Source organism: Callorhinchus milii, unplaced genomic scaffold (genome assembly GCF_018977255.1).
Source record: "Callorhinchus milii isolate IMCB2004 unplaced genomic scaffold, IMCB_Cmil_1.0 Scaffold12, whole genome shotgun sequence".
Lineage (NCBI taxonomy): Eukaryota > Metazoa > Chordata > Chondrichthyes > Chimaeriformes > Callorhinchidae > Callorhinchus > Callorhinchus milii.
In genome coordinates, this window is record NW_024704753.1 from 5,060,142 (window position 1) to 5,074,417 (window position 14,276).

Genomic DNA, 14,276 nt, shown 5'->3' on the forward strand with positions numbered 1-14,276 from the left:
ATTGCATTTGAAAGTTATTTATTCAGCATAGATTTGTACCATTGATTCTGGAAATGTATTATAAAATAAAATGATTAAATGATTAGCTTTGTATTTTCTATTTTGTTGAATGGCTTAACTGCTGTAGCTGTAAACTGTTTGTTTATCAAAAAAACTCCCAGCTCATAAAACAAAGCCCTATGAAACAGCCTTAAGTCCATGTTAATGTATTTTGTTTTAATCTACGTGGAACTGGTAAATCGGTGCCATTTTGGTCAATGCTGCTCAGTGAAGTTGGTAATATTCTTCTAGAATTTAACAATGAACAGTCAAGTGATGTTTCCTGCTAAACTGTTTTGCATATTATACTTCACGGTTACTGTAAAAATCTTCAGTTTTTACAGACAATTTTGCCAGTCTTCCTGCACTGCCGATGTCAAAAGTTAATAAATGTATGCATTCATGCCAGTATGCAATTAAAAAATCAATGAAGATAAAATAAGCTACTTATGTTTTATTAACATGAATGACACAAAATGCTCATTTCACTTGGTGTCAATGTTTGAATGTTGTTCTGGAGCTTAGGAATACTGAAGACCATTCTGATTAAAGTAAGACACTCCTGTGATAGGATAACTGGAACTAAATTAATACGACATTTAAATTGATGACCTCAAGACATCACAATAAAAGTTATTGTATTGTTTCTGAAACTTTCACATCCCAAGGTCTGACTTGAAGATTAGCAATTTAAATAGTTCTGTTTTTGTTCATAGCCAAATGTGGGCTCAATCATGAACTGTACAGAATTTGTGCTAAATCGCAAGGTCTCTTCAGTTAGGTTTCATTGTACATTTTATACAGGTAAATTGTAATGTTGATTAAGCATAACAGAATGTGCCATTCTTCAAACAGAACACAAGAAAGTATTTTAAAGCAACCTTTATTTCATGCAAGGAGACATGTTGTACACCTTTGAACCTCCAAACAATTAAAAATTACATGGTTACTTTAACTGCCTACCATAGAAACAACATTATAGCAGTAGTTCACAGGCTAGAATTATTGGAATTGAGTCTGTTGTTTCATTGAAGCGGTGAAATTTCAATCAATGTTTTTTTAAACTCAGTTTTCAGGAACTCCTCTTGTAATATTTGAGCAAACATTAATATTCTATTAATTAACATTAATAGACTAATTACTATAATTAGCTGCACCTTCTGCCCAATGGTGCTGTTCTCTAAGAGAAGGATGAATAGTTTTATGTTTCATGAGAAATTCATATTTATGTTTTTTATTGAATGTACTTAGCATTTGAAATTTAATACCACAAGACTGAACCTTAGCCTTCTAGATGTCCTTTATACATAAACTAGCTGATAACACAACAAAAATATCTAGTTTTTTTAAAAAATGCGCCTCTTCATAAATCTGACTGAAATCATAACATTATTCTATACATAATGGTACGCAAGATCAGAATTTTCTGCACTTAATGAAACTTGGATGTTAGGTTTGTGATGAAGGATGTAAATTAATCCATCACTGATATAATGCAATACAATGAGTTCTGATATATTCTAATGCTACAGTGCAGTCATGCTCCAAGACCATTGAAATGCACTGTACCTGAACACAAATACAGAAAGCATTATCAAAGCTGCAGGTCCAACCAGAGACCTTTGTCAGTTTCCGGACTGCAGACAATGAATCACATCAAAAACTAACACTCAAGGTAAACTATGCTTATTATCAATTCACATTCTGCTGTATTAACTATTGATTTTTTTAAATACAAGCAAACAATGACAGTTATTATATAAAGCCAAAAAAACAAGAGACACCAGCCAGTATTTTGCCAAGCGATTTCAGTTTTTTCGCAAAGCATTTCAGTTTTCAATCCACTTAAGTTTAAACTACTCATTTGCCCTTTGGAATATTTAACCATGGAAGATCATTAATCCAGTACCAAGCCGCTGATAAAAATAAAATACAGATCATCAGTTCCTGGTTAATCTTTGCTTCGATTTGCCAACAAGTCTGCAATTTTGGCAATGTTTTCCTGTTCTTGGCCAAGCGCATCCACTAAGATACCCATTGGCGTCTTCTTCAGGCCAATCCCTTCCATCTTGTTCTCAAGCTTGTTCTTCAAGTTGCGAAGACGTAGAGAAGAATGTATGAAGATCACTGAAATATTACATGAATTAACATTTTAGGATGTATTCACATGAAAGCAGAATTAAAGTTATTTTAATATAAGAACATAAGTAATGCTGGACGAAAAAAGACCAAGGTCCATCTAGTTCACCTTCCACCTTCCTGGCGGTCGCATGCACATATGTCCCAAACTACCTATGTACTATATCCCATAATGTTATTTCCTAAAAGAAAATAATCTAAACTGTGTTTGGAAGAATCAACACTTCCTGCTTCAACCATCTCCTTAGGGAGCCTGTTCCGCAGGTTCACTATTCGCTCACTGAAATAGTGTTTGCGTAGATTTGTTCTGAATATCCCCCCTTCACTCGCAGGCCGTGTCCTCTGGTTTTACTATTCTGGACAAGTTGAAGCAGCCTGTCATGATCTATATTGTCTTGCCTCTTTAGAATCTTAAAGACAGCAATCAATCTTCTCTTTTCCAGCATGAACATGCTCAATTTACTTAGTCGCTCCTCATAGTCCAGTCCCTCCATTCCCTCAATCATTTTGGTTGCCCTCTTCTGTATCTTCTTGATTTCTCCAATATCCTTTTTGTACTGTGGCAACCAGAACTATACACAGTATTCTATGTATGCTCTCACCAATGATTTTTCTACAGTGGCAGGATTACCCTGCTATTTCAGCTTGCTATGATCTTTTGATACATCCCAATATCTGGTTTGCTTTACTCACTGCCACAGAGCATTATTGGGAGAGCTTCAATGTATTATCAATCAGGACCCCCAGGTGCTTTTCATTTCCCATACATATTATTTTCCTTCCGTTCAAATAATAGTCCCTTCCAGGATTTTTTGACCCTATGTTAAGCACTTTACATTTCTCCACATTGAATCTGCCACTGGTCTGCCCAATTTTCAGGTATGTTCAAATCCTCCTGCAACCTATTTTGTTCAGCTTCGCAATCTACCACCTTCATTAGCTTGGTGTCATCTGCAAACTTAGCCACTGTTCTTGCGACTCCTAGTTCCAGGTCATTTATATTAAATAAAAGAGGTCCCAAAACAGGCCCTTATGGAACTCCACTGGTTACATTTTCCCAGTCTGCTGACATTCCCTGTACCACCACCCTCTGGGTTCTTCTGGTCAACATATTGCGTATCCATCGTACTATGCCTCCACTGATTCCCACTTTCTTTACTTTCAGTGCCAACCTCTCAAGAGGAACTGTATCAAAGCCCTTACTGAAATCCAGATATACAACCTCCACAGCCTTACCCTTGTCAAGCTCCCTTGTCACCCCTCAAAGAAAATCAGTAAATTAGATTAGCAAGACCTTCCCTTCATTAACCCATATTGGCTATCATTTATGATTTTATTTCTGTCCAGATGCTCCATGATTTTATTCTTAATAAGATTTTATTCTTAATAATTTTACCCACAATGAACGTCAAACTTGCTAATCTATAGTTTCCTGGGTCATCTTTGTTACCTTTCTTAAAAATATGAGTAACATCTGCCTTTCTCCAGTCCCCCGCCCCTCTCCAGTAGTTTCAGTAATTTTTGTCATGCATTTTTTTTATATATATCATATATTTATTCACACAAGCAAATTAAACCAGGTAATAGAGCTGCTGGATAATTCTCTGCTAGTTATGGTTTGAAGCTATAGTGGTTTGTGACAAAGTTACACAATCCTCTCAATAAGATCACATGAACATTGATTCATCTTCTAAAAAAAAGTACTTAAAAGTGATTTTGTTTTTGCCAATTTTCTCCCCTATCCTGAAGGAGTTGACTCTGGCTGCGATACAGTATAATGGTACTAGCAGCCCTTTAGTTGCTCGCCCAAGTGACCATTTGCATGAACTGAGGGAGCAAAGTGCAACCTGCTTTTTGATTGCGCAAATCAAGAACAATCTTGTTCACATCAAATGTGCGTATCTTTCAACAGGATGGTGATCTGGAGCAGAACATTTTGGCTGCTAATCTTCCTCTTTACTAATAAGAAGTTTCGAATTACATGAAGACGAGAACAAAAGAGGGACACAGATTTAGAGCTGCAAAGGGGCAATTTCCAGACAGATTAACAACTGGAACAGGGTACCGGGAAGGGTGGTTGAGGTCCAACGTAAAAGATTGATGCTGTGATGGGAGGATAGTCAGGTTAAGTATTAAATGGAACAACAACAACAACTTGGATTTATACAGTGCACTCCACGCTCAGAGCGCTTCACAGTAATGGATCCCGGGACCGAGCCAGGGGGAGGAACGTGACCAAAGGCGTGGTCGAAAGAAAGGTCTTCAGCAGAGACCTGAAAATAGGAAGAGAGGGGGCGAGGTGAAGGGAGTGAGGAAGGGAGTTCCAGAGCCTCGGGGCATAATGGCTGAAGGAACGGCCGCCGAGGGTGGAGCGGAGGACTCGGGGACAAGGAGAAGGCCAGACCCGGAGGAACGAAGGCAAAGGGTACTGTTTTGAGGAGAGAGGAGGTCAGAGAGGTAGGGGGGTGCAGAGGAGTGGGGGGATTTGAAGACAAGGGTGAGGATCTTGACCAAAGGTACTTTTTCATCCAAACTAATCTCACATTCTATTGAGATCATCAGACCATCCTTCACACATAAAAACAAAAATATTCTAGCTGATATCTGTTTGGGGATGAAAAGTATTGATTAACATTTGAGCATCATACATTTGTATGGGAGATAGATTACTTACAAACTAATGGTAAAGCGATTCCAAATAGGAAGACCATCACTCCTCCGAAGAGCGACATGAGAAAGTGACTAACCACCAGGATGATCAAAACAAAAGATGTCGGATACTGACGCTTGAAATTCCCAATAACTGCTTTGTTTTCGGACACCAACAAAGAGCCTGTGAACACCAGCACAACCACTGCCCCTCCTAGGATCATTTGAAGGGGTTGCATAAACCTGTCAGCAGAAATAAAACAATGCTTCAGTATTATTAGAGATGAACAGTTCAACACAAGCAGTGGCAACAGTCACAGTAAAACTCGCACACATCTGATCGGTATAAATCATATAATCACCCACATCGTGCAGCCTAGTCTTGTTCAAGAGTTCATATTCTATGCAAGTTTGACATAACTCATACTTTGCATAAGTCATATTAATTGTATGGTCCCAACTCATACGACTTATGTGAGGTTTACTGTATCATATAACATCCAAAATGTTGCTAGCACATTTAACTGGAGAACATTAGAAATTGCATCAGCTCATTCAAGAGCAAATTAGATAATAATCCTTGTATTTGATATAGCGGCTTATCACATCGTCGAGAAGTATCAATGTGCTTCACAGGATATACTGTAAAGTTTCCTTGTATATTAAATCCATCTGCCTGCCTTATTAGATTGTCACTGTATCGCTCTGTGAGTAAACCACCGAAGAGATCACATTCTAAGGCTGTAGTACCCAGTTATGGCGCTTTGCAGACCAATAGTGCACTTGAGTCACAAATGATGCACAGCACCCCACTGTGGAAACATCAGGTACAACAATAATGTGCTTTTTTCTTTGATAAGGGTCCTCACGTAGTTTAAATTCTGATTAAAGCGGATGGAAAACAGGTGAAAGTACACTGAGAAAATAAAAGTAATTCTCCTTCCAACTTGTCTGGTACTTCTGTTATAAACGAGAGTTTAGATTTTTGATGAAAGGTGCTAATTTCTGGTAAGGGATCAAACAGTTTCAGTGTCAGCACTCCTACAGCACAGGTTGAACTGGGAGCAATTATTGTTTGGCTCCCATTTGCCACTTTTAACACAGCACCAATCAGGAAAAAGCTTGAAATTCAGAGGCACCAAAAAAATTAAACACTGCATGCATTAACGGCACATCAATTTTACTAATTTTCTGGCAGGAAGCTCCCTTTGCACAACTTAAACTACAGAAGTACACCCCCTTCTGAGTTTCCATTTCCTGCAGTAGCTATACTTGTATCTTCAAACGATTCACATCCTACAGGAAATGGGGCAAGAACCCAGCTTAAGCAACTAACATGCACTTGACAAACCCTGTAAACTTCAGTCAACTTTCCACATCAATTCTGCTTTTCCTCATGTTCCTCTCCTACCCCTGTGTGTGTGTGTAGGTGGGCAAAAATATTCCAGCAACCATTTAGTGATAAACAGTCATCAGGTTAAAAACAATTACAATTTGTTGAGAACAATGAATGTTCAAACCTGCCACAAAAAATCCAATAAGGCAATTTTTAATTACAGTAACTAAATATTTCCAAAGCTAACAGTTATCTTTTCATAAAACGTAGGTACAGTGGAACAATACGAGCCATACAAGTGTTAATAATAACATTCCTTCCTTCGCCTAAATCCCAGTTGGAACCATTTAGTTGAAGCAGACTGCATCACAGTCAGCAGTCCAAGCGCCATTCCTCTGCAGTGAACTCATAATCCATCCTCTAATGTCAGACTCATTGGAAAGTTTGAGTTTGCCTGTGTATATGCCCAGATTTCTGTGGCCTTGCATCAATTATAGTCGTTGCCCATTTATATTTAGAAGGACAGCTCTCAGTTTCCAGGCTAGAAGTGTTACACAATTCATGCATAGTCAGAGAGAGAAAACAAAACCAATGAAGAAATTTAAGTTATAATATGTGATCAACATTGCTCCAAACACTGAATCAAGAACCATGTGAAGTAAGATAAGAAACGTGAGAAACAGTCACAGGACAGGGCAAATGGTATACTTTAATTCGTCTTGGATGATGAAAGGAAACAGATTCTATTTAACACAATTCCAAACTCTAGTCTCTAAGAGGATAAATATTGTCCTTGTTTCCTCCCCCACCTCTCTCATTAAATATCTCAGTGCAGTACAACAGTCTCAGCAGAGCAGAACTGGGAGTTGGTGCAAAAAATGTTCCAATGGCTATAGCAGCTCTCACTGTACTAGCTTAATGGTACGGGTAAATGGTATATCTATAATGCGAGGGAGGAATACATGGTACATTCTGGCTATTGCGCGGCTTCCAGCGGGTTTCATGCTCTGGGATGGGGTGCTATACAAATGAAAATTATTGTTGTTTCAAACCAAACCTAGGGACAGAGAATGGACTGAAAAACAAGATAAATTAAAGTATACCAGTACTTTAATCAGCTCTCCATTTCAGAGTAGATCAAGCTCTGTAGTTATTAATAGATGCAATGTTCCACTTTCAATTCATTCAGCAATAACAATTGTCCTTGGACTTGATATAGTACTTTATCACATTGTCAAAATGTCCCAAAGTCCTTCACACAATTTTTTTTACTATGTAAAGTGTAATGACTGTATTTTTGTAGACAAACATGGCAGTAAAATCACACAAAGAGTAATAAGTAGAACCCGGTTGTAGTTGATTGGCGGTTCGCTTTTGCGGGGGTAATAATCTCTTTAAAAAATAATCATAATTTGGTCACGACTACTGTGTGCAATTGGCTACCACATTTCTCCCACAAAAATATAGTCAATTCACTTTACAGTATATTCTGTGAAGCGCTTTGAGACGTCTTGAAGACGCGATAAGGCGCTATATCAAATGCAAGGGTTATTTTATTATTAAAAAGTCATGAAGTGACTGATCAATTTGTGTAATTAGGAAACCTCATTCCATCTAGAGATGGATTCTGTTGGACAGCTGATCCGAAGATATCGAATGCAGGGATTATTATTATCAAATGGAAAGAGCGGGTGTACAAGCAATGGTATGGAGGCATCTGTAAGCATGATCACATTGGAGGGGAAAGCGATTTGGTGAAGACGCTGAAAGTCACAAATCCTTTCCCAAGCTTGGTTGGCAAATTAGACACTGCAATAATTACTTTGAAATTGGTTCCCTCAAATTTGAACAGAATATTCATCAATGCAAAGCAGGACTGCTAACAATCTGCACCTCTGAGCAACCATTTCATTAAAGACCTGAAGTAGTATATAACAAAAACAGAAGTCGCTGGGAACACTCTTAGGTCAGGCAGCATCTATGGAGAAAGGAAAGTGAGTCAACATTTCGGGTCCATGACCCTTCATCAGAACTGGGGCATGTTGAGAGGAAGAGGTTTTAAAGGGCTAACAGAGAGGTGGGGAGGAAGAGCAAGGAAGACAAAGGAGAAAATGGGGTAGAGGACAGGGGATGATGGGTTAACGAGGTGTTAATGATGCAAAACAAAGTGGGGGGGATTGCAACAAAATAGTCAGACCAGAGAGAGGAAAGGTGTGTCTGGGACCCAGATGATGTCGTAATGGTCACAGAAGAGGCGAAGGGGGAAAGTTAGCTGTTATGGTCTGAACAGTAAGAATGAGGCTCTCCTCGGTATTGTACATCCAAATCTTCAATCCTGTATTTGATTTCGCATCCTATCAACAACAACTTGCATTTATAGCAGCCCTCACACAGGGTAGGGTCCCAGAGAGCTTATCGCTCGATCGAGACATCTCAAAGAGCTTCACAGACTTTACCATGTAGTGTAGTGACTGTATTTGTAACTTTCTTCAGTTGAAAGTCAACAAGACCGAGGCCCTCCTGATTGGCGCCACACCTCAGGCACTGACAGGATCACTATCCAAGGATGCACACTCCATCTTACTAAGCAGTCCGGATCCTTGGCATCTTGTTTGACCCTCAACTATCCCTTCTACCCCACATCTGCGCCATGACCTGCTCTGCCTGCCCCCACCTCTGCAACATCGTCCAGCTCTGCCACTGTCTTGCCGAAACCCTCATACACACATTCATAACATCAAGCGACTATGCAAACTCCTTGCTTGTCGGCCTCCCCAACTCCTCCCTCCATAGGGTGCAGATCATCCGGAACTCTGTAGCCCGTGTCCTCTCCTGCACCAGGCTCCGTGACCCTATCACCCCCATCCTCCCCCGGCTCTATTGGCTTCCCATCACACAGAGGATACAGTTCAAGATCCTGGTCCTCACCTTCAAAGCCCTCCATGGCTTTGCTCCAGTACCTCCCCACTATCTCTGCGACATCCTAACCCCCTACCATCCTGCCCGCTCCCTCCGCTCAGCAAGCTCCGGCCTGCTTCACCTTCCCCTGCCTCGCCCACCCCACCATTGGGGGGCGAGCCTTCAGCCACTCTACCCCCACCCTCTGGAACTCCATCCTGCAGTTGCTCCACCTCACCCCCTCCCTTGCCTCCTTTAAGACCCATCTCAAGATCCTCCTCTTCGACCATCCCTTTGATCACCCTCCTTTCATTATGACGCACCCAATACTTGTGTAAAACATGGTTTCATTTTACACAGAACCAGGCTTTAACCTTTGACAGGAGCCAGCACTATGAAAGTTAAAGGTCACGCAGGATGTACTCCAATATTAGAGTCACAAATATATTCTGGCAGCAGCAAAATGGAAGAAAACTTGCAGATGAAGCTACAGAAGGATTTCACTTCTTTACAACATTTTCTGTAAAAAAAACAACTAAAATGAAAGAGTGAGGAGTTGAAAAAAATAAATTAATAACCATTGTATTTGGTATGACGCCAATAATGTTCAGAATATCTCAAGGTGCTTCACCATGTTTCTGCAACATGAAGTGACAACAACAACATCTTGCATTTATATAGCACCTTTTATGCCAAGTTGCATCCTGGAGCGCTTAAATCCAGAGCGTCCCGGATTGCATGCAATGTGTAAAAGGTATAAAGACAAGACTTGGACCTGTGATGAGTATCAGTCATTTTCGCCCACAAATATACAGTCAATTCACTTTACAGTGTGTTCTGTGAAGCGCTTTGGGACGTCCTCCCGACGTGAAAAGCGCTGTATCAAATGCAAGGATTATTATTTATCCTACCAGTCCCTCCCCCCACCCTTTCTGGTCAAATAATCTAGTGACGATATCAGCTAAAATTCACAGATGACGAATCGACAAAGGAACTAAACTGATACTTGTGGAACCATACACCAGCAGGGCTGGGGAATATAGCAGATTATTGATCGATTAGCTCAGCCCAAATGATGACTAATTCTCCGGTTTACCCAAGCTAAAAAAAAAACTGTGCTGGATTAATACAGCACTTTTCCTATATATTTCCAGACAGAACACCTCAGCAGATTTTTTTTAAAAAAATTACAAAAGGTTATGGAAAAAGACAGCTGAACCCCACACTGATAACATACAGAGAGAGATATTGGCTTGGAGACGCAAGTTAAATATTCCCCAACCCACCCTCACACAGTGTGATTCAGGGCATCATCTCAATGCCATGCAGAACCATCGAGGGGAAACCGGCAAAAACTTAAGACTGCTTCTGGGTCTGGGTGTGTGTGAGGGGGGGAAGGTCACAAACCTTGAAGGAGATGAACATTATTTGTAAAGTAGGATGGCAATAGCAGTCCCATCAGCAGTTGATTCATCTGCTGGTTAATGAAGCCTATTTCACATTGACACTGGAGAGTTTACTGGAGAAAGAGTTACAGGATAACTAACTGACAATTCCTCAGTGTCACAAGATAGCATGAATAAGCATGGCGTGTAATTACACAATGATCAGTGTTTACTTTGGTATTAAGAGGTATAAACATTGATACACTGTGACTGCACACTTTAACATTGTAACTGGTTTATTCAAGTCAAGCTTAAAAAAATCTTTGCAGGAATAATACAGCATTTTTCCTGTATTCAGTGTGACCAAAAAGTCTTATTTTTCAGCTACCCTGTTATCTAAAAACAAATCATTTCTTTAAGCCTCATTAGATGTTACAATACACAATACAAAATTACATTTGTAAAGCGCTGTTCCTATCTGGAGGACGTCCCGAGGGGCTGAACAGTCAGGGATTAAGACCCGAGTGTGTGTGGTGGGTGGGCAGGTCCTCTTTTTGGTCACCCTGTAGTTCCAGGCAAAGCATTTGAGCAGTTTTCACATTTTTTTAAGGAAACGTAATGCAATAAAACCAGCTAAGCCCCAAGTGACTCTGGTAGTGTAGTGGTTAGTGCACTCGCCTCGCAAATCGGAGGCCCTGGTTTTGATTGCTGTTCGAGGCAAAACATGAGGCAAGTTTCCTTACTCCACACGCCTCTGTTTACCGAGCAGTGAGTAGGAACCCAGTTGTCAGTCCGGGGATAATAATCTCTCCAAAAAAAATCCATGACTGTTTGTCGTACACTGCTGTGTGCAATTGGCTGTCACATTTCTCCCCACAAAATTCCCAGTCATTACGCTTTACAACATATCCTGTGAAGTGCTTTGAGATGCCTCCAATGCCAGGATGATTATTAGTAATTATTATAATTATTATTATAATTATTATAACATACAGACAGTGGGGGTAGGAGACTATAAATAGTTAAAGCAGCCCCCCCCCTCCAACACACACACACACACACCCCTCTCTTTATTTGTATGTGTTAGTTATAGCGACTGGACACTGCATTCATACATTGCTGTAATACAATAAAGCACAAGAAAAGGCTGAGGTCTCTCCGCCTGGTGTGTTGGTGTTGGTGTGGTGTGTGCTGGTGTGTGTTGGGGTGTTGGTGTGTGTTGGGGTGTTGGTGTGTGTTGGGGTGTGGTGTGTGTTGGGGTGTGTTGGGGTGTTGTGTGTTGGGGTGTTGTGTGTTGGGGTGTGTTGGGGTGTTGGTGTGTGTTGGGGTGTGGTGTGTGTTGGTGTGTGGTGTGTGTTGGTGTGTGTTGGTGTTTGTTGGGGTGTGGTGTGTGTGTGCGTTGGTGTTGGTGTGTTGTGTGTTGGTGTGTGTTGGGGTGTTGGTGTGTGTTGGGGTGTGGTGTGTGTTGGTGTGTGTTGGGGTGTTGGTGTGTGTTGGGGTGTGTTGGGGTGTTGGTGTGTGTTGGGGTGTGGTGTGTGTTGGTGTGTGTTGGGGTGTTGGTGTGTGTTGGGGTGTGGTGTGTGTTGGTGTGTGTTGGTGTTTGTTGGGGTGTGGTGTGTTGGTGTGTGTTGGTGTTGGTGTGTTGTGTGTTGGTGTGTGGTGGTGTGTGTTGTGTGTTGGTGTGTTGTGTGTTGGTTGTTGTGTTGGTGTGTGTTGGTGTGTTGTGTGTTGTTGTGTTGTGTGTTGGTGTGTGTTGGTGTGTTGTGTGTTGTTGTGTTGGTGTGTTGGTGTGTGTTGGTGTGTTGGTGTTTGTTGTGTGTTGTGGTGTTGGTTGTTGTGTGTTGGTGTGTTGTGTGTTGGTGTGTTGTGTGTTGGTGTGTGGTGTGTTGGTGTGTGTTGGTGTGTTGTGTGTTGGTGTGTTGTGTGTTGGTGTGTGGTGTGTTGGTGTGTGTTGGTGTGTTGGTGTTTGTTGTGTGTTGTGGTGTTGTGTGTTGTGGTGTTGGTTTGTGCGCAAATACAAAGGCGCAGCGTTATACAATCCGCGCAAAGATTATCTTGTGTGGCTTTTTTTCGTGCGAAAGGCCCTGAAACACACACACACACACACACAGAGACACAGAGACACACACAGACACACACACACAGAGACACACACAGACACACACACACACAGAGACACACAGACACACAGACACACACACACACACACACACAGAGACACACACAGACACACACACACACAGAGACACACACAGACACACAGACACAGACACACACACAGAGACACACACACACACAGACACACAGAGACACACACACACACAGAGACACACACACACAGACACACACACAGACACACACACACACACAGAGACACACACAGACACACAGAGACACAGACACAGAGACACACACACAGAGACACACACACAAACACAGAGACCCCTTCCCTTACCCGACCAATAAGAGGACGGTGACGGCTGTGACCAAGTAGTTGCTTTGGTAGTACAGTAAATTGCTGACCACTCGGTTGTTCCATTTGGCCAAATCGTTAAAATCCGGACGGGCGAAGCGAGCGGAACCCGAGAGGAAGTCATCCCACGGTCTGAGGGGCGCGAACTGCACCTCCATATCAACAGCAATAACCCGCGGGGGAGAGGGGGGGAGAGAGAGAGAGAGAGAGAGGAGAGAGAGGGGGAGAGAGGGGAGAGAGAGAGAGGGAGAGGGGGAGAGAGGGAGAGGGAGAGAGAGAGAGAGGAGAGAGAGAGAGAGAGAGGAGAGAACCAGAGAAACACCGCTCCGCTGAACCACCGGATGTGCCAATATTTTAAGAAAGCGTCAAACTGCTCCGCCCCCGGAACCCACCCCCTGTGGTCCTGATGTGGTGGGAGGGACTGTGTCGGTCTCTCTCTGCCCCGCGGCACAGTCACTCACTGCCTCAAACATCCCCGCGTGTGTGAGTGAGTGTCTGTGAGTGTCTGAGTGTGAGTGTCTGTGAGTGTGAGTGTCTGTGAGTGTGAGTGTCTGTGAGTGTGTGAGTGTGTGTCTGTGAGTGTGTGTCTGAGTGTGAGTGCCTGTCTGTGTGTCTGAGTGTGTCTGTGTGTCTGAGTGTGTCTGAGTGTGTGTCTGTGTCTGTCTATGTGTCTGAGTGTGTGTCTGTCTGAGTGTGTCTTTCTGTGTGTGTCTGTGAGTGAGTGTGTGTCTGTGAGTGAGTGTGTGTCTGTCTTCGTGTGTGTGTGTGTGTGTGTGTATGTGTGTGTGTGTGTGTCTGTGAGTGAGTGTGTGTCTGTCTTTCTGTGTGTGTCTGTGAGTGTGTCTTCGTGTGTGTGTGTCTGTCTGTGTGTGTGTGTGTGTGTCTGTGAGTGCTGTATGTGTGTGTGTGTGTGTGTGTCTATGGTAAGACAGTGAAACCAGACCAGGTCCATGTCAATTCACAACAGGATCAGCACCCCGCGCTGGTACAGCGCCCTTTACCCGTCCAGGACAATGGCTCCCGAGCCTTTCGAGGTTAATTAGGATAATGCCAATGATAATAATGAGCGCCTTTGCATTTGGTGCGTCGCCTCATCGCGTGGTCGAGACGTCTCAACCGAGCGTCGCAGAATATACTGCAAAGCGAATGGACTTTTGTGGGCGAAGCACAGCAGCCGTTTGCGCCCGGCGGTGTCTCACAGTCTGATAGTTAGAAAAAATAATCATATAAAGCAAATCATCTGTGCAACAATCTTCCATTGTCAATTGGTAGTTCACTTATTATCATTTGTGGTCTGTGTGGAGATCAGCTTGCCGCATTTTCTTACCAATACACGGTGCTTTGTGATAGCATGTGC

At 42.2% G+C, this 14,276-nt stretch overlaps 1 protein-coding gene across 1 annotated transcript; it reads right to left on the minus strand.

Moving 5' to 3' along the window:
* Window positions 1–906: 906 nt before the first annotated feature.
* On the minus strand, window positions 907–13,267 carry LOC103179787 (PRA1 family protein 3). The gene is made up of 3 exons (XM_007895207.2): window positions 12,902–13,267; window positions 4,853–5,070; window positions 907–2,166 (listed from the first exon to the last, which is right to left on the minus strand). The coding sequence occupies exons 1-3, from the start codon at window positions 13,075–13,077 to the stop codon at window positions 1,991–1,993; spliced, it is 570 nt and encodes a 189-aa protein (XP_007893398.1). The 5' UTR covers window positions 13,078–13,267; the 3' UTR covers window positions 907–1,990.
* Between the last annotated feature and the right edge of the window lie 1,009 nt (window positions 13,268–14,276).

What these genes read in the sequence shown, in the direction of transcription:
- LOC103179787 (XM_007895207.2), bottom strand. Translation starts at nt 13,077, where the DNA reads ATGGAGGTGCAGTTCGCGCCCCTCAGACCGTGGGATGACTTCCTCTCG. An exon ending in ACCGTCCTCTTATTGGTCGG is followed by an intron (nt 5,071 to 12,901) that starts GTAAGGGAAGGG and finishes TTCTGCTGACAG; the next exon opens with GTTTATGCAACCCCTTCAAA. An exon ending in AATCGCTTTACCATTAGTTT is followed by an intron (nt 2,167 to 4,852) that starts GTAAGTAATCTA and finishes GTAATATTTCAG; the next exon opens with TGATCTTCATACATTCTTCT.